This window comes from Amblyomma maculatum, chromosome 3, assembly GCF_055883805.1.
Source record: "Amblyomma maculatum isolate TAMU_Amacu chromosome 3, ASM5588380v1, whole genome shotgun sequence".
Lineage (NCBI taxonomy): Eukaryota > Metazoa > Arthropoda > Arachnida > Ixodida > Ixodidae > Amblyomma > Amblyomma maculatum.
Genome location: NC_139346.1, coordinates 56,784,562 through 56,809,121, shown reverse-complemented (window position 1 = coordinate 56,809,121; position 24,560 = coordinate 56,784,562). Strand labels below are relative to the sequence as shown.

The following is a 24,560-nucleotide window of genomic DNA, read 5'->3' as shown; positions in this document are numbered from 1 at the left end:
AATAGTACAGGCTGAAATATAAAACTTACTGGCTACGTGAGTAACTAAGTGCATGTACCCGAACAAGGATCTCCAACGATTAGCGGCAAGCGGAAGTTATTGAAGCTGTCGGTCAGACCTTTACTCTGATCACGTAATTTGTGCCGGCATAAGCGACAAAGCTTGGAAAATTTTACATCTATGATAACCTTAGATGGCCTTTGTACCTTTCTGTTCGTGTAAGTCTTGTGCTTGGCATTTTCCGGCCCAAAATACCCTTGCGCTATTAAAATCAATGCATCATTGTCATGATAAATTTGCGTAAAGCTGAACTTCCACGCATACAACCAACAATACCTCAGTACACTCGTATTTCTCCCCATTCTCTGGTGTTATGTGTCACGCAAGAGCTGACTATCCCTTAGTCAGAAGTACGATCTCAAATTTCTAATATACTTGTCTATATTGAAAAAATGGAGGATCGAATCGTGTGTTTCCAAGTTCAGATAATCTAGGGTACCGCCACCAGAAGTTAAGACTCATCACTGCTCAGGTAAGAAACTCGATCTCCCACTGCTTATGTGTAAAAACTGAACCGTGATCTTTGTAGGCTGCACTAAACCATTCCATCAGCTATTGCCATGAAAAACGCCGCATATAGATAAGTAAACCAGAACTTTCGGACCTTTGCGTGTCTTAGTGCACCACATTCAAAAAGCATCTAATGCACGTGCAACAACGCTTCTGTCCACATAGATACGCAGCACGTATAGTGCATGGCACGAGATCATTTTGGATTAAGCCTATTACGTAATTTTCCAGAGTCTACAGACGCCGTTAGTTGGCTCCAGTGTTCCATCTAGTTCCTGCGGCACAGTTGGCGACTTCTGAAAAAAGAAGGAGGCAACATCGTTCCTGAAGACTGCAGTGTCTTATAGATCGCTTAGTAATTTTACCAAAGCAGTTAAAGACGATTTCCATTATTTCATGCTACTTCACACTATCATCTTTGATGACAGCTGCCGTGCGTTATCTCTTATCTTGCTTTAAAGCGATTCTCTATCCCTACGTACATTTATTCAGAACTACAAAACTCCATGGCCCTTCTGCGTTCATGTATAAAAAAATTTATTTGTTGTTCGTCGGGAGCTTTGTATGCGTCCAGCTGCCCAGGGACAAACGAAAAAACCACTAGGGAAAGTTTATTCAACTCTCAAAACCAAACACAGCCGGAGCGGATGAATGCTAAACAATGGAGTATTGGGTGAACTGGCATGTGCCCACCCTTTCAGATGGCATGTTCCATGTGCTCGTTCTACTCATGCAAAAACGGCGTAGCCGCGCAGCAGCGTGTGACCCCATTCCGGTGGCCTATGGTTCTGTCCTGTTGAAATTTGGCGCCATATCGCAGAAGCTGTCGGCGCGTCCTTCGGCGTCAGCGCGCATGTAGTCGTCGATCCAGTCAACGAAATGCGACACCTTCATGTAGCGCATTGCCCTGAAAAACCTCATAGAATAGCAAAACTTTCCGCCCTTGTGGACAATCCCTTCGAGGAACCAGGAGCCGCTGTCATCCTTGCGCACAAGAGGGCCTCCACTGTCACCCTGAAAATAGTTTAAAGTTGACGGAACGTAGTTCAGCACATGTTCAGCTTGATAACTTAACCGGAAGCAGCCACTTCCTTAACAATAATGACAAACTAGTACATTTCCAACCACTTTAAATTCCACAAAAGTGTTCACAATCAATGCTGGAATGCTTGTTTTTGGTGTATTCATAGACCCGCTCTTTATTGAATTTCGTGATGCTGCCAAGAGATAACGGCTGTCCTTTAGGTACCAATCTCCACAACCGAGCAAAGAGAGGTTCTATCGTGCAGCAAGCTCCTGTACAATGAACGAAGGCTGACAGACCAGGCCTGCATCACCTGCAACAGCCTCGCGGACCCTACACAGACATATGCCCTCGGTGCAACGGTCAGCCTACCGCCTACGACATCACATAGTGGTGCACGGGCCGCAAACGCGCAGACATAAACACGCACAATTCGTAGGTGCAGTAGGAGGCCACTCTGCTATGCTGAGACCTAGCGACGCAGCGTACACTGGTAACGCAGGCAAGAGCGGCAGCCCAGGCCACTCGGGTCTTGATATGGAGACTTCACTCACTGCCTCTGCCCACCCCCCCTCCTCTTTGAAATAAATAAAATGTTTCTCACTCTCTCTCGGGGACCCTGGACTAAAGGACCCAGGACTCATCGAACTGATCAACAGTACCATGCATTTATTTGGTGCACTGAGTGCTCTCTGAGTGCTCGTTTACTGAATGCTCACGAACATAGTGTACTCCTTACAAACATAAATGTAAAAAAGCCTGTCAATTAAACAATTGTAATGGTGACTGCTCTACCACGTCATTTTCATAGGAGTTCAAGCATGCGTGTTTTTTGTGATGCAAAATAGCATGAACCCACGATCCTATAGGGACATTTGCATCATCACTTTTTCACAGGAGCAGAGCTAGCCATGTAGCTAAAACCTCGTTTCGGTAGATTCAAACCAAAAAGTTACTGCAAACATCTAACAAGCATTTACCAAGCAATACTGTCATGGCGGCTAGATGGTTTTTCATCATCACGAAGGCGCGCTAAAATGTAACTCAAGACGATTCACTAAAACTCGACAAGACTGGTACTTGCTGAATAATATTTGAAGCATATGAAATGACAAGGGCCGGTTCCACGGAATGCGTAAGCGATCCGCCGATAGCGCAGATGCGCAGAGGGATCCAGTTGTTAACAGGCAGCGTGATCTAAAGCGGTGCTTCATGGGTTACAGTTTGGCGAATTGCGCTTATAACGTGTATCTGACTGATGTTTGTACATGTTTTCTTTGTGTGTGTGTACATAAGGAGAGAAGTGCATGTAATAAACAGGTGAAAGTTCGCGCACGTGCTAGTCATGTCTTGTTTTAGTGAATCGTCTTGAGAAAGTTTAGCGCGCCGACGTAATGAAGCATTTACCGTAAAATCAGAATATATTGGTAAGCTGAAACACTTTCTCAAAATAGAAGCAAGTTTTTATGCAGGAATGCGAGGAACGGAGCTCAGCCGCCCAAGCAGTAATCAGAAATATTATATCAATGACAGCATCCTTAGCATGGATAATTTTATAGTCTTAAGCAGCTATGGGCCGTTTCAAAATATTTTGTACTAGCCACTAAGTTCAACAAAAAGTCCCTTTGGATATCCCTAGGGTAAAGCACATCTACATCTTGTCATCCCAAGCGCAGTCCACACTTTGGAGCACAGAAAAGTACATGTCTTAAAAACCGAGCGTTTGGTACCCGCAGTTCCCTGGAAGCATTTCCTAATGCATAGCGCTCATCCCCAGACCCTCTGATCCCATATTTTTAATCGGGAAACTAGTGATAAAATGAAGTTTACGCCGCTTCTAAGATATCGTTATAAAAATAGTTTATTATGATACCCGAAATGAGAAATTTGACCGTGGCTTTTTACGGACCCGGAAACCTGGCGATTTTGTTGTCAGCACTCAGCAGAGCGAACAAAAAACATACATGCATCCGTTCTGAACGGTACGAACACGCAGTCCACTGCGCTTCCGTTTGGGCCGTCACCTATCTGACCCTCGGTGAAATTTTAAGACGGCTTACAGTGAGACAGCTGGCCGCAAATCAGAAATTTTATGAAAAGAAATGAGGGGAACTTGCTGGGAACGTTTTCCATCCCTACCCGTAAAGTGGCATTGCCTCGATGTAGTCACTCTGGATATCAGGTGGTGCATGAACGTCTGCAGTTAACATTAATTATCGAGAGGTGGCGCCAGCGTCAGTGCCGCACGAGAGCCACCAGAGACCTCATCCCCGGGCACGCGGGGAAAGTCGTAGGCATCGGGAACTCGACGCGAGCGAACGCATCCTCGCGGGACTCCGCAGTCGCCAGCGAGGTGAAGTTTCACGGGACGTTTCCCGCCTGCTCGTCCTGTCCAGCCTTGAAATTCATCCCCTGCCCTACAGTGGGCGGCCATTCACCCGTAACCTTCATGGTGAGTCAGACAACCAATTCATTAGCGTGCTTTATTGCTAGCTTCCATTGTTCTTATTGCAGGTATAAAAGCCTGTTTGTTGTCAGCAAGTGTTCCTTTGTTCCCAAGAACACAGCATGCCGTGTTCGGAAAGCGCTCGGTAGCGCGCACAACCACGGGGTGGGTTCGGTGGTTTGAACAGTCAGCCGCGAATAAGCGGAGAAAAATCAATTCCCCCTATTAGAGCCCCACACACTAAATGCGTTATTTCTGGGTGGTTCTATGGTTCTATAGCGCAAATTATTAGTGCTATGTGCCGGAGAGCGAAAATCGGTAGTTCAAATCTGTAATCTTTCGTTTTTCGTTCTGCCTTTTATACTTCAACCGATATTTTTCTTAACGCGGCAAAACATTTTGCGAGACACTTAAGCTTCGCTTTTAAGGGCAGTGCGCGATAGCGTTTAGTGGTTGCTCAGGATTCCTACTCTGCGTTCACCAAGCCGTCCGAAACGTCGTCAGTGTTCAATATGAGCATGCAAGCTCGTCCGATGAGGAGCAGAATCCTGTGCCCCAGGTCGTCCGTTGGCATTTGCAAGAGAGTGCTCACCTGAGTCAGGTTCTCCGGGCCCACTTAAGCTTTCTCTTTAAGAGTAGGACTCGATAGAATAAAGAGGTGCCTCAAGATCTTTGGTCTACCATTTACCTAACTGTCCGAGACGTCTTTGTTCCAAATGACCATGGCAAAGTGCGGGAGGTCGAGCATAGTCGTTCTACTCAGGCTGCCGCTGACAAGTGTGACAAGGTAACCCATACGCTACCCTGTAGCTTACACTGACGCTGACGACCCCTGCATTTCAACCCAGAAACAAGCTCCTAATAGCCGCATTCTCAAATCGGCTGTTCCGCAGATCTTCCCTCGGGAATCTCTCAGTTCCTAAATTTATCATCAGAACCTCACCCCACTCTTTGTGATGGCGGTGATGACTGCTAGGCTAGGAGCGAAAGCAGGACAAACCTTAATCTCGCAAACTTGTAAAGAATGGAATGATTATACTATTCCCATCAATCTGGTTCAAACGCCGCCATGGTGCATCACTGCGTTCGAGTACTGAGAAGGGCACCCGGGTTCCATCCGGGCCGCGACATCAGCGTTTCAGTGGAGGTGAAACGCAAGACGCCCTTTATTCCTATGTCCCTAATTGTCTGGGTCACTCAAGGACACTAATAGAGAAAGCACTGAAACGACGGAAAACTTTCTAATCGTTACTCGCAATATTCTAGTCACCACACAGCTAATTATGTCCAAGCAGCCTACAGCGGCAGGCCTTAGATAACTACTCAGATGAGGCCTCTTCGAGCGGCAAACCACGGAAAAATCCTCTATCGACACAGTGGAGTTTGAACGTCTCTGCTACACCGGTATAAATTGCTTCTATAGGAAAGTGGCCCAGGAACAAAAATATTACCAAATTTGTTGCCGATGAAGCCTAACTTCTTTTATACTTCTTTCTGAGCAGTAGTTAGGCTATTAGTGCAGCGACACGTTACAAGAAACCGGACCAAGGCGGAAGGGAATATAATAGTACCAGACGACAAATTGATTGCTAGGTGGATGATGCGAATATTTTCGCTTTACAGACTAGCCATAATGCTATCCAAACATGGTCATAACACATTTTCAGCGTTAACAAGGAATTAATGACAAACCAAATTTATTGCTTTAAGCCACGACCGACTTGGGCTCACCAATACACAAATCGCTGCGACAAAAGACGCATGCTCGCGGCCCAACATTAAACCCAATGAAGGTAAAGATGTATATAATGTTGCTACGGAACACCTGTTGCCTTTAGGTAGCCCGTGAACCTCCAAAATGCGCATAAGTTGAGATCATGTGTCCACAGCCTTCAAAGGTACCGCGAAAGACTCGAAGGTAACAATGCTAAAGCGGCAAAGCCTAGCCATGAATACCTCGTAACTTAGGATCCATGTTTACATAGTGGCATCTACTTTATTCTCTGGCTATGCTGAGACGGTTGCCAGACTAAGAACAGAAGCAGTCTCGTAGGATTTCCGAAGTGGACGTAGATATTGCATCAAAAGCTCATCAGGCTCGTCTACCCTGTGTGGCATTCGCATCGTGCCTCCATGGCCATTCGGGGCAGAATTAGGCCGCTCGTCGTCTGAAGCGCGATTCCGAGAAAACGTGCGCTCTGGTGAAACCAGTGTGATTACCTTTTTGAGCTCATCATCAATCAAGATTTCTTGTCACACTAGAAGAATTACTTCTGTTCAATTACAACATTAGAAACAGCGCGATAGTTGTGTGTCAGCAAAGAAATTACGCCTGGTGTCTTTCCTTCATGCGTACTCCAAATCCAAAGCGTATTCAACCAGAGAGCATTTGTGCGCTTTCTGCGAAAACTACTCTTAGTCACGAACGCAGCATGGAAAGGTAACATTCTGCGCCGTTTACATTACTAGCCCTTTTTTCGGGTCAGAAGTTGCGATGTTTGTCCATATAGCATTTAAAAGCCGGCCTTTTCTATCTTCCCGAACGGTACTATCTTGACGCAATAGTAAGAAGGAGCCGGCAACACGCAGCAAATACGGTTATTTGCTATGCACTGGGCCGAAGACGTTTTCTGGTGGTCCTTGTATCTGCAACTATAAATGCTAGTTTTATGCTAACTGATTGACTATACGGCGCAGACGACTATGAATAAAGTTCATTAAGAACAATTTTCTTAATATGAGACCTATTTTCAGGTAGGTGTCATGATTCACCTCATGGCATATTCCTTCAAAAACCTCAATCTCACCGAAGCAAGACCTCAGATATACGTCACCTGGCAGGGCGTGCCTTCGTCATAGGATCCGCAGAGAAGGTAGTCCGGCACCGGGTGGAACTCCCTTGCACAGCGTTCGTTGGAAACACTCCTCGTCATCAGTTGCTGGAGGCGTTCCGGTCGCGATTCAGCATCTAACTCTGCACCATTAGGCACAATGTCGCAGCAAATTAAATATTGCTGTCTCCCGTCTTTTAGAGTGGCGCGCATGAGAACGAACAATTGTTGCATAATTTAGGGCCTTGAACCCAGAGTTCAATTTTCCCGGCAAAGCATAGGACTTCACTGAATTCAATTGGCATTTCTGGCACCAAAACACGACCATGTACCTTTTGCATGCCTGTTGTACCGCTTTGGAGTTCCTTGCATTTGATGAATTCTCTAATTTTTCTAATACGTCTGAAAAGAACATATTTGGCAGAGAGGTTCATGACAGCACTTTGTACCACTAAATTATTTATTTTCGATGCTTTTCGAAAGGAAGAAGGGCCCTGTCAGACCATCATTTTGGCTAGCAGGCCTCGCAAGAACTGAAGAATCTAATTGACAGGGGGGGATAGACACCAGGCTATCTTTTTTGCGTCCCGTCCTCTGCGTGAATTTTCCGTCTCTACCAAACCAAGCGCTTCACGTGCAAATGTGAATTGATTTGAGTTCGCTTTCACGCGTTCTACACCGCAAGTCCTAATACTATCTCGGAGGCTATAATACAAAATAACTGCTGAAATGGAGGCCTGCATGGTCTAGACCTATCTCCTACGCCTATGCCCCGGAAATCCTCGAGCCGGAATGGGCCAGGACATGAATTGTTTCAACAGGCCAGTGCCGAGTCTGGGCTTGAAGTAGCGAGCCAAACCAGAGCTCAGACTCACATTTGTAACGCGGGTCTGACTTGGGTGCATACATATAGAGGACCAATGTCTAGCTTTCGATTCACAATTACAGAGTGAAGTGCACGCTAGGAGTTAGTCAAATACAACTGCGACACAGGTGAATGAAAGCCAATATTCTAGCTGATTTACAAAGAAACGAAGCTTTTTGGACTTATATACTTACTTGACACCCCGCCACGATCGCTGAGTGATTAAGGCTCTAGATCACTGAGCCGGCGTACTAGGGTTTGATCACTGCAGCGACGGCCGCCTCTTGATCAAGGCGAAGAGCATGACACCCATGTACTGCACCCCGCCAGTGCAGGTTTAAGAACCTCAAGGGAACGAAAATATCAGGAGCTCTCCAATGCTGCGTCGCTAACAGTGTCAGTGGCCTGAGGGCCATGCTCAAAGCGTTTTGCCTTTCGTCTTTTTTCTTCGGCAACAAGTTCATCCCTCAATTGAATCTATTACATAATGTTGATTACTAACCAAAATGCAATTCCACTCGCCAAAAACACGCTTCCTTATTTAGACATGACAGGATGTGAATTACGGAATAAAATTCCTAAGAAAGTGCAACGTTGTGTGTAACGAGCCGAACCACTTTCCTATGGCCCTCGGAACTTCTGAGTTTCTATACGTTATTTCTGCGCTTCTACGGCTGTGTTCAAAGAGCTGACCGGTCAAATACGCCACGTAATCACTTCGTTTCGTGTTTAAGAAAACACATTTCCTCAAGCGATACTGGTATTTAGCTTCTTTGATGGCCATTTCATTATTTGTGTAGTAGGAGTTCACTCTGTCACGGTGTTACCGCAAACATTGCTCTGAGAACGGGCTCGGGCCAGAACTGGACCTGGTTCAGTTCTGCCTTGAGCTTTGCAGACCGAATTGGCCTCAGCGACCATTTGGTAGGCTTGGCCCGGGCTCGGGCGTCAGTCTGCGGCCCGTGCAGTGCTGCACGCTGGGGCTCTGAGAGTTACTACTGAATAGGGAATCAGCCTCACCATTTGCTTGTCCCCAGCCGGTGACGTAGAGGGTAGTATTGTCAGGCAACTCTGAATTAGGCTTCGGTAGGCACGCCGGTTGAATTGTGTCCGTGAAGATCACGCTGCTAGAGAGCTTGATGATCGCAAAGTCTTTCTGCACGTTTCCAAGGAAGCAAAATTGTTAAGCACGTTATAAACGGGATACTCAATAAGTGCGCGTGTAAAACGTGGGGCTGCCTTTCCCTGGCCTTAACTATATTCTATACGTTTATTCAGCCATTATTATCAGTTTCTTTCGGTCAGATGTGTCTAAGCGATAGATAGCAAATGGGATTAAGCGATCACCAAAACGATGTACGCAAACCTCGATTGACAAGCATCCCCAGAAGGAAGTCATTTAGACGCGTCGCGTCATAGTCCTAAATGCAAGATTCAAGTGCAACTAACGTATTTTCTATCATATTGCAATTTCGATTCCTTCTTTTTGCTGTTATGCAAAACTAGCGATATATTGACCTAATAAGTTATTTGCTGCCATTTTATCAGCATCCGCAGGGCACTTGTTTTCGTGTTCTTGTTCCGCAACTGTCTTAGTAGAACGAAAAGAAACATTATATCGACGTTTCACGATTCCATTAAAATACCCAGTGTTTCAAAGATTTAAATTTTCGAACCTATATCTTGTATTATAATCATGATCGTTTTATGATCGCTACAGCGACACCACCGGCGGATGCATTAAAGTTGTCAGGTAACAACTTTCAATATGTAATTGCTCAAAATCTACAAATTAGCTCTTGTTAGTACTGGCAATTAGATGTTCGGTTTCAATTCGAGAATTGTATCGCGGGTTGCCTGGCGAATCACTGTCAGTTATGTCAATTGCATGAATTTATAATCTAGGCAAAATGCCACACGCAGGCCGGCAAAGTAGTGCAGTCACACCGGCCTCTCTCCAGCCTGCTCAAGAGCCGCGTATAATCCTGCCTCACGCGCCAGAGGCAAACAATGAAAGAACTGTGAAGTGCCAAATCCTGAGTACGTCATTTTGTGGGTGGGACCACGCTGATTCTGCAGTTACCACTTGCCCCTTCGATGCTTATGGAGAATGCCGTCGTTGCGCCAAGGGCGATTGTATTTTATCTTGCAACAATGTTGATTTCTTTTATCTGCTCTCTACGTTTATCGAATTGGAAGCAAGTGCCGACCTGCTTATAATAATTGTTTATTGCATATCTTACTTAATCAGCAAAAAAAAATCAACTTATCGGACAAGATTTAAGGCGCACGCCAAAATCGTCTCTGTGACCATGAAAGGATCCTCCCTTTTTATTTAAATAGTTTCGTATTAAACGTTGTTCAGGACTTCCTTACGAGAGCCTTACATAGTGTTGCAAGGCAGGGTTCGAAATCTTAGCGTTAGGTTATGTGGGTCACCACCTAGATCACAGTAAAACTCCTAACAAATCTCAGTCATTTCATAGTAATCATGGCATTACTTTTGCTTCTTTTGTTGAGAAACTACGATTAACGTTATCTAAAAACAGCAATAAAGTGAAACGGGATATAAAATAGAAACAATGTTTGAAATATCCCGAAATTCTACGTCCGAATGATACCTAAAAGAATAAATTAAACGGGACCGTTGCCGTGACCTGGATTTCAAACAGTACAAGCGTTAACACTGGCAACTTTATTTTTCTTCCATCCTCTTCCGCTACGCCACCACAGCTAACAATTATGCAAACTGCCCTAACTTGCAATACCTCATGCTGCATGGTCTAAATCATACGGTCCATACTTTTTCGTTTATTGATTCTGCGCCTACAAAATCTAGCCACAAACTACGACTGCAGCCGGTTTATTCAAAAGATTGAAGTGTCTGATTGTGTCTGCATAAAAACGTTATAACCAGGTCCTCTATAAACACAGGTAGCCTTATCAGCAAGAACAAATGGCGAACTACATCCTTTAGCTCACTCTCTTAATTATCAGTGACAGAGCATGCTTCACATTTCTTGCGGTATATTTTCATCGGTAAAGGCACAGGAAACTTTTGATCTGAAAAGAAAGGATATTCCGGCATCAAAACATACAGCGTTCTTGCAGTTGCCGAGATCTCAGCCTCGGATTTATTCTCTCAAATTGCTATACTGCTCAAGACTTGGTTCAAGTGGTAAAACTCTGCTCCTGTGGCTAAAAATAAAATCAATAATATTTGAGGTGAGGATATGCCGTATAGTTCTGTATCATTCCGTATAGTTATTAGTGAAACTCTACCGGATCCATATGGCAGTTCGCTAGAGGTCATAGTGTCGCTTTACTCCACAATGGAGTAACTCGTGTATAGAATACAAGATGATCTGAAGGCGGCCAAAACAGTCGAACACGTTGTCAAGGCAGACCTAAATCGGAGAGCGCTACGGCATGTTAAGCAGGGAAGCATCATGCTACGCAAACTCCTTTCATAAGGAAGAACAGAAACCTTTTCACGCCACTTAAAAAACCACATGTCGGCCAGAGCAACGGAGTGACCGCCTAGTTAAGAAAATCGCTCGACGACAGAAGCTCTCCAACCTGCGAAACTTCAGGACGAATATGCGCTCTACGTGTCTAGAACCATTTCATATGCTTACAGCTTACCTCCACCACCAGATAGGATACCAATTCATTATATCATATTCAAGACATCACGATCTCTCTTCGGGCTATCAACTAAGCAGATAAAGAGGTAGAGTTATTATTGCCCAGAAAATATCATTGGTGTCAATCTCCTGTACTGCATGGGGTGCTGTATAAGATTAAGTTTTTTGCAAGCTTCTAACATAAGTAGGTGCGGCTATGTTTGTAATAAGCTCGCCTATTCCGCTTCAATTTGTTTCCTTTTGAAACTGACAGATATTTCCTCATCTTACAAAAACTGCGTTTGTAACGGCACTCTCAATTTATAAGGCAAAAATTGGAAGATGTCTCAAACGCATTTCATCTGAAGCTAAGCTTCACACGTTTCTAAATATAAATAGTGTAAATTCCTCTATGGCCGCCACGGAAGCATTGTCTTTTTTTATAAGATGTTTAGCTTGAAGGGACCTTGATACACCATCCACTAAAGTGCGACATGCATGGTATGTACATTGGTATATCCTACAACAAGAAATGTTTGAATAAGTCTTGTAGAGCGTCGTTACCTAGAATCAGAATTTGAATTTCAGTCTCCTCCCTACTTTTATTACTCCTCTCGTTGTTTTTGCACGCTCAAAGGTCGGCGCTGCACACCGACCACGACCCCCTGTTGCCCCGCTCTGCTGTTTACACGCTCGGCGGTTCCCCAATGTCGACTCTTCCTCACACGTTGGCGTGATAAGGTTAGCAAGCACTCCGCCGGGGTGGCGCAGTGGTTACGGCGCTCGACTACTGTTCCCAAGGATGTGGGATCAAACCCCGGCCTCAGCCGCCGCTTTACGATGGAAGCGAAAAGCAAGGCGCCCGTGTGCTGTCTGTTGTCAGCGCACGTTAAGAACCCCAGGTGGCCGAAATTTGCGCAGTCCTCCACTACGGCGTCTCTCATAGCCTCAGTCGCTTTGGGACGTTAAGCCCAAGAAACCAACAAACCAAACCAACCGGTTAGCAAGCCCCGTCCATGCCAGCTGTGCGAGGTACAAGAGAATCTGACCAATTGTTGCTGCTTAACTGAGATCTGTAGGCGTGTGACACGGAGAAGGGCATGAGGGCAAAATGTTGGAATCTACACTGTCGGCTCTGTTCTGACAGTATAGAAGTGAATTATTTTTCTCAGGTGGGGGGAGGGGGGGCTCCCGGCAAAGAACGCTTGTGATTGAAAAATTTTACGCTCTTATAGTATTTTCATAACGTGTTTCGGGGTCCTTTTAAGATGAGATTACCTTTTACGATGTCAAAAAATCAGTTTTTATATTTTGCAACCAACGCATGTTGTAGCCCTGAAAAAATATTTGCACTTTGGTATTCGCGAACTCCTAAAACATCTTTTTACGACGACGTTAAGCGCAATTACGGTACCATTCGAGGCTTGATTTCTAACATTTCCTCTGAAAGAAGTCAATTTCACATTTGGTAGACTGCTGCTAAAGTAGTTCTCTAAATGTAGGAAAATAGGTTTTACTTGATTATCGCAAGGTTCAAAAATGCTTCTTTAATTTTTATTTTCAATTTTTGACGTGGTCACGTCAAAAGGAAATGAATGATTTTCTAAGGGCGTTATTTTATCTGCTCGTCAACCGTCATTTAGGTCCCTATATATACATTGTTCTCAAACTATAACGTTTAGGAAAAATAAAATTTTCCACGGATGTCAATCCCTTTTACTTATGCAAATCTAGACTGAAGAGCCCAGATAACTGTGTTTATTTATAAAGAATATCACTTTTAGGTGGCAATGATATCGCACCAAAAAAAAAGCAAAAAAGCAAAGGGTTACAAGTTTATGATGCGTTGTGCAGCTATGTGTCCCTAGGTGGTAAATCAAACTATATAACGCAGGCCCCGTTGATAAGCAGATGGCGGCAGCAAGTTAGGTGGGTGGATGAGGTTAAGAAGTTCGCCGGGGTCAAGTGGATACAGCTAGCACAGGACCGTGTTATTTGGAGGAATATGGGAGAGGTCTTCGCCCTCCAGTTGGTATAGCAAGGCTGATGATGGGGATGAATGAAAGATGGCGCACAGTGAGAAGGGGTAAAGCTTTTGTCCCGTTTAACATTTGGTTCATCGTAGCCCATCCCGATGCATGCTGCGTTCTAAAATTAACGGTACAATTTTTTTTTTAAAGGCGGCGCAACTATTTCTCTTTCCTGAACAATTATCTGCTTCTCATAAGGAAACTAAAACCGCAGTAGACACAGGATGGAGGCTGGAGACAACACAGGGCCGTTTTATTTTCCTTATGTCTCCCCAACTTGCCTACACATCTACCCTGCTAAGTTATCTGCTTCTCAATGTACAGGTTTTGACACTCGACACGGAAAGATGAAAAATTTAGACACTTTTAAGGTACATCCTTCTGATTTCCGATAAACACGATGCGTAGTCATTACCCTTTTTCAGGTACTTACTCACTGTTTACTACGCCTCCGAGATATTTATAATACTCATCCTCACCTTGTCGTCGGTGTTCATGCAGAGATGCTCAGCCCGCACGTACTGCTCCGTGTTGTCACGGCTCACTCGGCTGTGCGAGCCCACGTGGACGTATGTTGAATTTGGACTGTAGAACCTGTAATACGACCCAAAGTCGAATTTTAAGCAGCTTACCTTACAGCCATGCGCAATTTTGACAAGGAGAGGAAAACGCGTGCCGGTCATTCTTTTACTTCCTCAAAATCAATCCTCCTCACTCGGCTCCAGAATGCCGGAAGAACCATTTTTGTACAGATTGGCGACAAATAAATGTGAGCGTCAGCTCGTACTGACATTTTGTTTTGTACTTTTGTTCGTTTTGCGCACTTGCCCTGGATTTTCGTACCCCACCATTACCTGAACGCTTGAGGATTAGAGTTCAAAATGATTATAACGCAAGTCTATCGTGCCTCACATGATGCAGTGGGCAGCGGTCAGCACGAGCCGGTCCGAGATGAGTACGCCACCGCAAAAGTACATGCTTTCCCAGAAGGGGCTCATGTGCAAGCCCGCGTGCCACGGCCAGCTTCCCGGCACGGCTTCCTTGCCGCCCACGACGCGGTCTTCCTTGCTCTCCAGAACGGGCGCTATTGGCGTCCTACCGCAACCCTCAGGATTGGTCCAAGCCAAGGCGCCTTTCACCGTCAACAGGACGATGACGGCGACTGCTGTAGCGCTGATTGCAGCGCACCCACGTCTGGCAGTGGCCATCGCTAAAGCGGTGCGGAGAAAAAAAATATCATCAACAGAAGCAGCACCTGCATATTAACGCACACTTCAAGACCGAATTCTCTCTCCCATTCCTCGAAAAGAAGTGCACACGCTAATACTGCGTTGTCACTGCACGTTCAAAGGTCCAAGGTGGTCGAAATATCCACAGCTCTTTACTAAGGCCTTAGTCGCTCTTGGTGGTCAAACACTTCAACCCAAATCAAATACCTTTCCATCAACCATTCCGTCACCGAGTTGAAACTTCTTACCAATACAACTGACCTACTCAGATCCAATACCTCCCTCCTCCGATTCGGTTCCCTTATCTTTATTAACTCCTGTTTAACAAAGAAAAGATGGCAAAAGTCATTGTTTTCGTTTATACTACAGCTCTTAAAGTCTCGTTTTCTATTTATTTATTTTATTTACTATAACCTCAAAGGCACATTGAAGGGGTATTACATGAGAGAGTGGGTTTCAGGGTATGATATTGCTTCAAGTGATTATTATAATAGTGATGTGCGAACGAAAAACGAATATAGATGCGCAGATGTACGGGCTTGCGGAGGATGGGTTGTCTTTTCGTGATTCGTGCGGCTGGAGGGTGCGGTATTCAAGGATGATAACAGATTCTTGCGAAAGATGATAATAAAATTTATGAAATAGAGATAGTCTTGCGATGCTACGCCGGTTAGCTAAATTTGATAAATGAGCAACAGATGTTTGGTTTGGGCTAGTTGGTAGCAGTTTCTTGAAGACATAGCGCGAAAAAGACGGGGACAACACAGATGTACACAGGACAGGCGCTAACTGACAACTTTATTTTCGAGGAAAACCGCAGCACAATTTATGTCGAAACTCACGTGACAATCAAGGGGCCTTATACTACGACCAAATACAGTTTGACAAAGGGCGGCCGACAATCTTGACCCGGAGAACCAAAAAAGAAACAAGGGGGGCCGGAAAGCGTTATCAACAGATTATATAAAACTCATTGTGAATTTAATACAACAGATGGGGTGCGAGCAACATCGTGGCCAAGGGACGGTGCCACCCAACCACAGCAACGAGCGAGCCTAAAAGGGCTCAAAACAAGGGAAGTAAAAGCAGTCATAGGTCAAAACCAGAAAAAACGTGCGAGGCAAAAGTAGAGTCACTACTAAAAACAGATGACACGTGCGAAGCAAAAACTAAAGACATATGACACGTGCGAAGCAAAAGCAGAGTCAAAAACTAAAGACATATGAAACGTGCGAAGCAAAAGTGGAGTCATAAGCTAAAACAGACGATACGTGGGAAGCAAAAGCAGAGTCAAAACTAAAAGCAGACTCAGGAGTGTAGAAGGCTCCCCGCTAAAACATTGAAGTGCTAAGCAAGAATAATCAGGATGGGTGAGTGGAAGAACAGTTATGAAGAATGAGAAAATCAAGGGAGTAAACACACCAGAAACCGGGAAGTAATAAAAGAAATTCCATAGACGATAACTCGTTTCATATCAGTCAGCAACCGGTTGCTTGTGGTAATAAAGCAAAAAGGGTTAAAACACCTACATGTGGCCATCAAGGAATTCAAATTCGCTTTCAAGAAGGTTGATAGAAGGTACGCTGACGCAATCCTGACCGGCCTTCCTAATGAAGTATGCCTCCATGACTTCGCGCTCAGTTTTTAGAGCGCAGCTCTTTGGCGTCCGTTCCTGGGTTTCGCGTCGGCGTCGGCGTCGGCCTCGTAACCTGCTCCGCCCCCCTTTCATCCCCCCAGCGCTAGCAGCGACCGACTGATACCACTGGATGCCGCTGACGCCGCTAGAGAGTCAAGATAACGTGACTGCATAGAACACCGTCGCCGCCATGCAGAAAGAGGAGGGGAGGGTCCCCCCCCCCTGTTTCTGTGTGGCGGATAGGGTTCTCTTCAGTTGCCGACGCGCCGGTTATTTCACGTAGGCCCAGGCACGTCGACGAATATGTGACCACCTTCCCACGGCTAGACCTGGTTCTTGGCGCTGCGGAAGCGAGGGTATCATATTGTTTGCGTCGGCATCGGCGGCGTTGTCCCTGAAACCAACTCCGCAGCTGGGGTTGACTCACTATCGGCGTCAGCAGCATCAGTCAGTCGCTGCTATCTCTTCCCTCCTCCCTTTATCGCGTTGTCCGCTTGCTGCGCGCGTTTCTGCCCCCATCGTTTGCCGCTGGGTGTACACGCCGCCCCCCTCCCCCCTCTTCCTGCGAGTCTCCGGTTGTCAAAGCGCCGGCTCGAACTTAATTCCTTTCTTCGCTCCTCCTTCAATGCAGCCCCTGTTCGGTGGCAATCAGAGAGCTAGATCGGTGGCGGCGGATTTGCCTCAATCTATCGAAAAGGTGAAACAGCTTATTTGCTGCGCTCAAATTTTGCATTAGGAAGTAACGTAATCGTCGGTAATTTTTTCTTTGGCTGATCTTAAGAAATCTGTGCTATCTATGAGCGGATAACATGCGTTAGTTGAATCAGTTTTACAAGCTTTACAATGTTCGGCGAGGTTAGTACCCGATTTGTTGCGTACGCATAGTCTGTGTTCTCTCGCCCTCTCATTGAAACATCTTCCAGTTTGTCCGATGTACTGGAGCCCGCAACTGATTGGAATCCTGTACACAACATTTTCCTTGCATTCCGTGAACTTAGTTTGATGCTTCTTCGTGCATGCTACTTGCTTTTTCATCTTTCTAGTGCATACTTTCGATAGTTTGAATGGTGCAGAGAAAATAATTTTGACGTTATAACGCGCTGCCAGTTTTTTGAAGTTATGTGAAAACCTGTGGAAGTATGGAGTCACCTGGACTGGCATCTTACTCTTGCTTTCTTCGTTTCCCTGCTTACTACGTTGACTGTTTGAGGCTTTTAGGTTTTGCAGAAGGCTTTCACACACTGTTACAATAACGTCAGGGGGGAAACCTGCGTCTTGTAGACGCTTGAATTGCTCATTCATGCTGTTAGCCATGCGGTGGGTACAGGATTTTGTTGTGGCACCGTGAAGACAGGAAAACACGATGCCACGCTTCACAACCTTGGAATGTGCACTATCAAAACATAACGGGCGCTTTTTTGTGCGCGGACGGTACATCCAGCACAGCAGAAGGAAGGACTCTGCTTTTGCCTCGCACGTTTTTTCTGGTTTTGACCTATGACTGCTTTTACTTCCCTTGTTTTGAGCCCTTTTAGGCTCGCTCGTTGCTGTGGTTGGGTGGCGCCGTCCCTTGGCCACGATGTTGTTCGCACCCCATCTGTTGTATTAAATTCACAATGAGTTTTATATAATCTGTTGATAACGCTTTCCGGCCCCCCTTGTTTCTTTTTTGGTTCTCCGGGTCAAGATTGTCGGCCGCCCTTTGTCAAACTGTATTTGGTCGTAGTATAAGGCCCCTTGATTGTCACGTGAGTTTTGACATAAATTGTGCTGCGGTTTTCCTCGAAAATAAAGTTGTCAATTAGCGCCTGTCCTGTCCACATCTGTGTTGTCCCCGTCTTTTTTGCGCTATGTCTTCAAGAAACTGATAAATGAGCATTGCATTTTAGTTTGGCTTCACTTTCATGATAAGAATATGCAGAGAAGATGAATCTAGCGGCGCGGTTTTGTATTGCTTCTAGTGGGTTAGAAAGATTAAGTGATTATTGTCCCAAACAGCGCATGCTTAGGTTTGGTGTCTGGCGTGCTTCTAAAAGGCGGCATTTATTGGTCAGCATAGGTATATTAATGCCACGTTCGAGATCAAGGAGGAGCTTCTCTTAGGTGTCTGAAAGCACATAGGTCATGAGTAACAGCATGCAGATATCTTCATATAATCATAATCATCATGGTTAGCCGGACCATACCTACTGCAGGGTGAGCGCATCTTACATTATCCCCCAATTACCCCGGTCCTATGCTAGCAGCATCTATTTGGCATATGCGAACATCTTAATCTCATGCATCCACCTAATTTTCTGACGCCCTCTGGTACGCTTTGCTTCCATTGGAATACAATTTATTACTCTTCGCGACTATCGGTTATCCTCTCTTCGAACAACGTGCCCTGCCCATGCCCACTTCTTCATTTCCTCTAAAGTGTCATTAACTCGATATGTTTCTATGACCCACTCCGCACGCTTCCTATCTCTTAACGTTACACCTACCATATTCTGTTTCATAGCCCTATGTAGTGTGCTCAACATACGCAGAACATTTTTCGTTAGCCTCCGCGTTTCAGCCTCCTAAGTGAGTGCAGGTTAGAGGGAACTGTTATTTATTTTCCTTTGGAGCGATGCCCGTAAGCTGCTAATAATAGCCTGCGAGTACTTGCCAAATGCTCACTATCATCATCATAATCAGCCGGACTTACCCACTTCAGGGCAAAGGCTTCACCCACGTTCCTCCAATTAACCCTGTCCTGAGCTAGCTGCATCCACTTGAACCCTGGGAACTTCTTTATCTCATCTGCCCACCTTAGTTTCTGCAGTCCCCATTTAAGCTCCTTTTCCCTTGAAATCCAATTTAGTTCCCTAAGCGACGATCGGTTATCCTCTCTTCGCACTTATTGCTCATGCCCATTTTTTCTTCTTGATTTCCACTAGAACATCAATAGCTCGAAATTTTCTCCGATCCTCTGCACGCTTAATACATATTAACACTAGACCGACCAATTTTTTGTTCCGTAGACGTTTGCTTTGTCCTCAACTTAAGCATGCAGAAGCCAGTTTGTTATCCTCCACCTTTCAGCACCATAGGTGAGTACAGGTAAGATGCAACTGTTGTATACTTTTTTTTTATCGAAAGCAATAAGATGCGAGTTATAATCGGCGAGTACTTGCCATATGCGCTCCATCCCAAGCTTGTTGACTTTTCATCGTGCAGGTCGTCGGTTACTACTTGTCCTAAGTAGATATACTGGTCTACCACTTACAGTGCTTCACTGTCTGTTGTAAACATCTGTTCCTTGCCGAGGATGTTGAATATTATATTAGTCTTCAGCATATCCAATTTCAGACCTAGCTTTCTGCTTTTCCTGTCTAGGTTAAAAATCATTATTTCCAATTCATCACCATAGTTATTTACCAAGGCAATTTATCAGCGAATCGCAGACTTCACAGGTATTCTCCATCAATCCTTATCCCTAACTGCTCTCATTTCAATTCTCTAAATACTTCCTCCAAGCAAGCTGCGAATAGTACTTGGAAGATCGTGTCTCCTTGCATAACACCTTTCTTTATGGAAATTTTGTTACTTTCTTTATGCAGAACTATGGATGCTGCGCAGCCACCATAGATATTTTCCGGTACTTTCGCATACATATCACTCTGATTTCGCAGTGCCTGCATGACTGTCGAGGATTCTACTGAGTCAAATGTTGTTTTGTTCTCTATTTGTAGTCGAATAATGCTATTAATTAGGGCTGGTTATATACTGAGTATTTTTTAAGCGACCCGGTTCATGGTATGGATATGAACGACAATAGAGTACCTTTTCAAAAACCTGTTTGATCATTGCTTGATTGAAGTCGGGGGTTGTCCCGGTTCAGTTAGTTATCACATTAGTAAATAATGTGTACTTAACAGACGTAAGCGGTAATTTTATGAATAAACATATTAATAGTGACCTGGTAAGATTTTTTAACGTGGCTTATTTTACTTCCCTTCCAAACCCGCCTTCAACTGATGCGCTGTAATGACGCTTTGTCAAGTAAAGCAACTATCCTGCTTTTTTTCTTTGTGAATACTGATTGCAGTAGCCGTGCTGAAGGTGCCACTTTCATGCCAAACCTGACATCTCTTTTGTCACATCTCACCTATACCAACAAAAGCGAAAACCTTTCTTAAGACTGCACATTATTTCTCCGGTTTTCGTACTTATGTGCTTATGATTTCATTCCTTCTAATTATTTCTATTCTGTACTTGTTAATTTTTCCCATGTTGCTACTCGAGTGCATAGTTTCAATTTCGTTGTTCGTGGCATTTTTTTCTATGCACATGTTTATCTCAAAACCTTATTAAATCTTTTCATAGATGCATTTCTTTAAGGATAAGTATAGACAAAAATGCAGAACAGGGAGAATACGTCAATGTCCCTCACAATTTTATAAGAACGGAGTGCACATCAGCCACTGAGGAGAGTTCATTACATGCGAACTTTCCTTGTTGGGATATGTGTTTGTGAGATGTGAAAAAAAAAAAAGAACCTAAGGCATATGTAGCTCAGTAAGTAAATTCCAGATGTAGCAGAGCTTATCGTGTACTGAAAACTTTGCGCTGTAAATACAATGTTTTGATCGCCAAGGGCGCAAAAACTATTTCTCGTATGATCTGCTCAGTTTTTCATTCCGGAGATAAAAGCGAACTTCTGAGGATTTTTGAAGACTAAAATGCATTTTGAACAAGCTAAGCGTTCAAAGTCGAATTTTCTCCAGAGACACATGGGATATACTGACACTTAGATTATTTACAAGTTTCTTGCAAGATATCTCCAACATGTATGCATGTGGAAACCCCATGTGAAATTGCTCAAGAGTATTGTGGTTGTGATTTTAAGTATTTTTCTTATGTCCTGCCTGAAAATAGTTATGTGTTTATTTGTAATTTATATTTTCCCTTGCCATTGGGTACTTTTGCGTACAAGCCAGTTCAACAGATAAGCATCATTGCTTTTGCAGAAGTAGTTTTACTGGGGAATTCTAATTTTTTGACATATAAACAAAAACAACAACTACACCGTATTAGGTTTTACTCTTGAAATATTTTAGTGAGTGAGGCTGCTCCAACAGCGCCTCAACTGACATTGTGATCGACAAGAAAGTAATAAGACTGAACTGAATGAAATAATCAATAGGTGTATAAATTGCGCCTTTGTATAGCTTATTCCAAAACAAGACTTTGTTAACATATTTTGCCGTCATGCAGTGCAGTCATTGGCTGCTCCAGGGTTGCGACATTCGCTTATCTTTAATTGAACTGCCTATTTCTAGTTTCAACAAACGATAAAAGGTTTCGATGATCAAAGCTGAGCTAACTATTGATAATCACATGTCCAGCATTTTCCAGTCGCAAGATCAGCGGACTACTTCGAAGCAGCCTAGCGGGAAAAGTACATTATTAAATTACACTACATTCTTTTAAATAAAGTAACCTAACGTTGGCGCCACATTATGGAATACATTTAGTACTAATGAACTGGAGATAGTAGTAATTTATTGCTTAACTTCAAAATTATTTTTTGGTAAAATTCTTTTACATGAAGCAGTCGCATGCAGAATCTAATCCTAGGAAGCATTCCATGCGTCCAACACTGTTAATATCAGCTGCCAACTGTAATATCGAAAGTTAGGTTCCTTCTATTCATACTCTCGAAATACGTCACCTTTCTACTGGATGCCCCGCTCTTTACGACAAATCAAACATTTCCTTAGTAGGCATCACTAACGAAAGCTTAGACGTCCTTTCGATCACGTGCCGGTACTGTGGGCAAACATGAACAAATGCATTTCGTACGTGTCTTTCACCGCACAAAAGCTGTGAAAGAAATAACTGTGAACCATGTAACAATTTAAATAGCATAAGATTTCGAAGTACATTAAATTGAACTAGCCCTCCTGCGAATAAAATGACGACCTAAATATTAGTGAAGAACGTCGGCTTTCTTCAGGAAATATAAAGGAACAGTTGGTCTCTGTTTTGCCTTTTCGTATGCAATGCACATCTACAATCCTTAGCGTCCTCAGAGTTTGGCGCTGTTTGCCAATACAATTGATTCCATTACCGTAAAGGGCATCGCCAAGATGATTAAAGACCAGATATTTCACAGCCTAACTTAAATCCAGCAATGGAGCCCCTCACTTTACACACCAGAGTGGCCACACTGTGGAGAAATAGCTACGGGGTTTCACATGGTATGGGCATGCCAATTAAATCCCTGTATGAATAAACTTCCTAATCCCAATTTAGAGCAATGGGAGGCTATTCTGCACAGCGAGGACCCCGACCAACAGCGAAGACTGGTTCGCAGGACCTCCGCTGTGGCGCAGGCCACTGGGCTGCCGGAATAGGCGGACCACCCACAACTCCGAGAATTCACGTGCACTCAATAAAGTTTTAATCAAACAATCGCAGCCAAATTCTACTTACCTGGTGCCACCGATCTTGATAAAAGCCTGTTTCACAAGGTGAGAAGTTTCGAACTATCCTTTCAATGAGGTACACTCACGACTATATGCAAGAAAAGTCTGGCGTAAGTATGTGCTTTGCAGCCCGCCCTCTACCGACCCCACATGAATGGTGATATGTGATAACATGTTTCAGAACGCGATCATTCGAACAATGTGCGCCAAGGACACTTTATTGCCGTCAGAAAACCGAGTTGCGCCTATGCTTTCAGAGATAACAACGAAGGGGATGCTTTGAGGTAGGATCAAAAGAATGGGAGATAAATCTTATCCATTGGTGGCGTTTTATTTCATCGCCAGACCTGCATATCTCCCAACGCACGTGAAGCACACAATGGAATGAGGCACACTTCTTAAGAATCAAAGCAAAATGAATGCACGCCTCCAAAGGAGTGCATGCCTGGAGTAATTGCAATGGAGAAGTAATAGCTGTTGCGACAAATGCTAGTACTTGAACGCGTGTTCTCGGAGACATCACCACCATTCCACCACAGCGTAACCGGTGACTTAACTCTCCCCTCTTCCCTTTGACCGGAGGTAAAGAAGAGAGGGGGAACATTTGACTAAGCGCTAAAGTAAAGATTCGAAGGCATTTGAGCTAGATGGCGCCTTGCTCATTGCACATAAATAATGGTGATAAGAGCATGTTCCACGCTTCGTGCACTGGTATCTCAATCTGAGGGAAAAAAAATTAAGTAGCATATTTCATGACACTATAATTCAAAAAGTACAGAAGTCAAGCTGCTAGTTTTAAGCTTGAAAATTATGCAATAATTCATAAGGCAATCTGTGGGACTTGTCTTGTAGGATATGTGCTAAAGCAATAATTCTATAAAATGTTTTTCTCGGGAATTTCTCTCGTTTGGTGAGGCTCTAGCGTACGAACACCCCCCCCCTCCTATAACCTGTAATATGCGACCACAACTACGTAATCTAATACACCATGCTCCTTTCCTTGCGTAGCGTTCTTTTATAGTTTATCGTCTAATGCGCGTTCTTTTCCGCGTGCAAATCTAGAGAGTACTGAAATCGTGGCACTGCTTCGTTTGAATAACGGAAGAAATCGATGTTTTTATTTATTTTTTTGCTGCACTTGTTTAGAGTTAGTTTTGAAGCAAATGACGGAGATCTGCTTTCTGTGCAGAACGTTGCCAAGCAGTGTTCTCATTGGTTCATAGGAAACATATATTTCGAGGTGCCACTTAATGAAGACATGGCTACCAGTGTTGGTCCATGTCCACATATCTCTTCTTGAGGCGAGTTTTCATACATCGTGCACACAAGCAACTGCGCGAGGCAATGCATTTCTGGAGGGCGTTCAACGCACGATGCAGTTAGTTGCCTCTCACTCGTTCACTAATGTCGCAGTCATATTTGTAGGTTTTGTGGCCTAGATCACACCAATATTCATAAAATCGCATTACGCTGTTCGGGGTGAAAATCCGCTCTATGAGGGTTCTTTTGATTTTTTTTTCTATATGCCACACAAATCTCTGCAAAGTGCAGCAGTTATAGCGCAAAGTAGGAATTACCGAAGGTCGCTCGCTGATGAGGCGCACCATGCTGGCAAAGAAATCGCAGCTTTCAATCCTCACTAAGGGCTACAACCAAATGGTCCGTTCGACAGTGCTGTTGTCTATGACTTGCGAGTACGCTTTTGCAGGCTCGTTGGTGCCTAAGCATTCTGTTTTTTTTTTTTTTTTTTGCGCAAAAAACACGACACAAAAGAAACGAGGTAGACAGGACAAGCGCTTACTAACAACAAGTAGTTGTTAGTAAGCGCATGTCCTGTCTACCTCG

The 24,560-nt window shown here is 44.2% G+C and overlaps 1 protein-coding gene across 1 annotated transcript; it reads right to left on the bottom strand.

Moving 5' to 3' along the window:
• Positions 1–1,166: 1,166 nt before the first annotated feature.
• On the bottom strand, positions 1,167–22,851 carry LOC146194806 (chymotrypsinogen A-like). The gene is made up of 6 exons (XM_084596128.1): positions 22,723–22,851; positions 14,305–14,602; positions 13,872–13,986; positions 8,757–8,892; positions 6,875–7,014; positions 1,167–1,584 (listed from the first exon to the last, which is right to left on the bottom strand). Exons 2-6 carry the CDS (start codon positions 14,598–14,600, stop codon positions 1,351–1,353), a joined length of 921 nt encoding a protein of 306 aa, XP_084452254.1. The 5' UTR covers positions 14,601–14,602; positions 22,723–22,851; the 3' UTR covers positions 1,167–1,350.
• Positions 22,852–24,560: the final 1,709 nt, after the last annotated feature.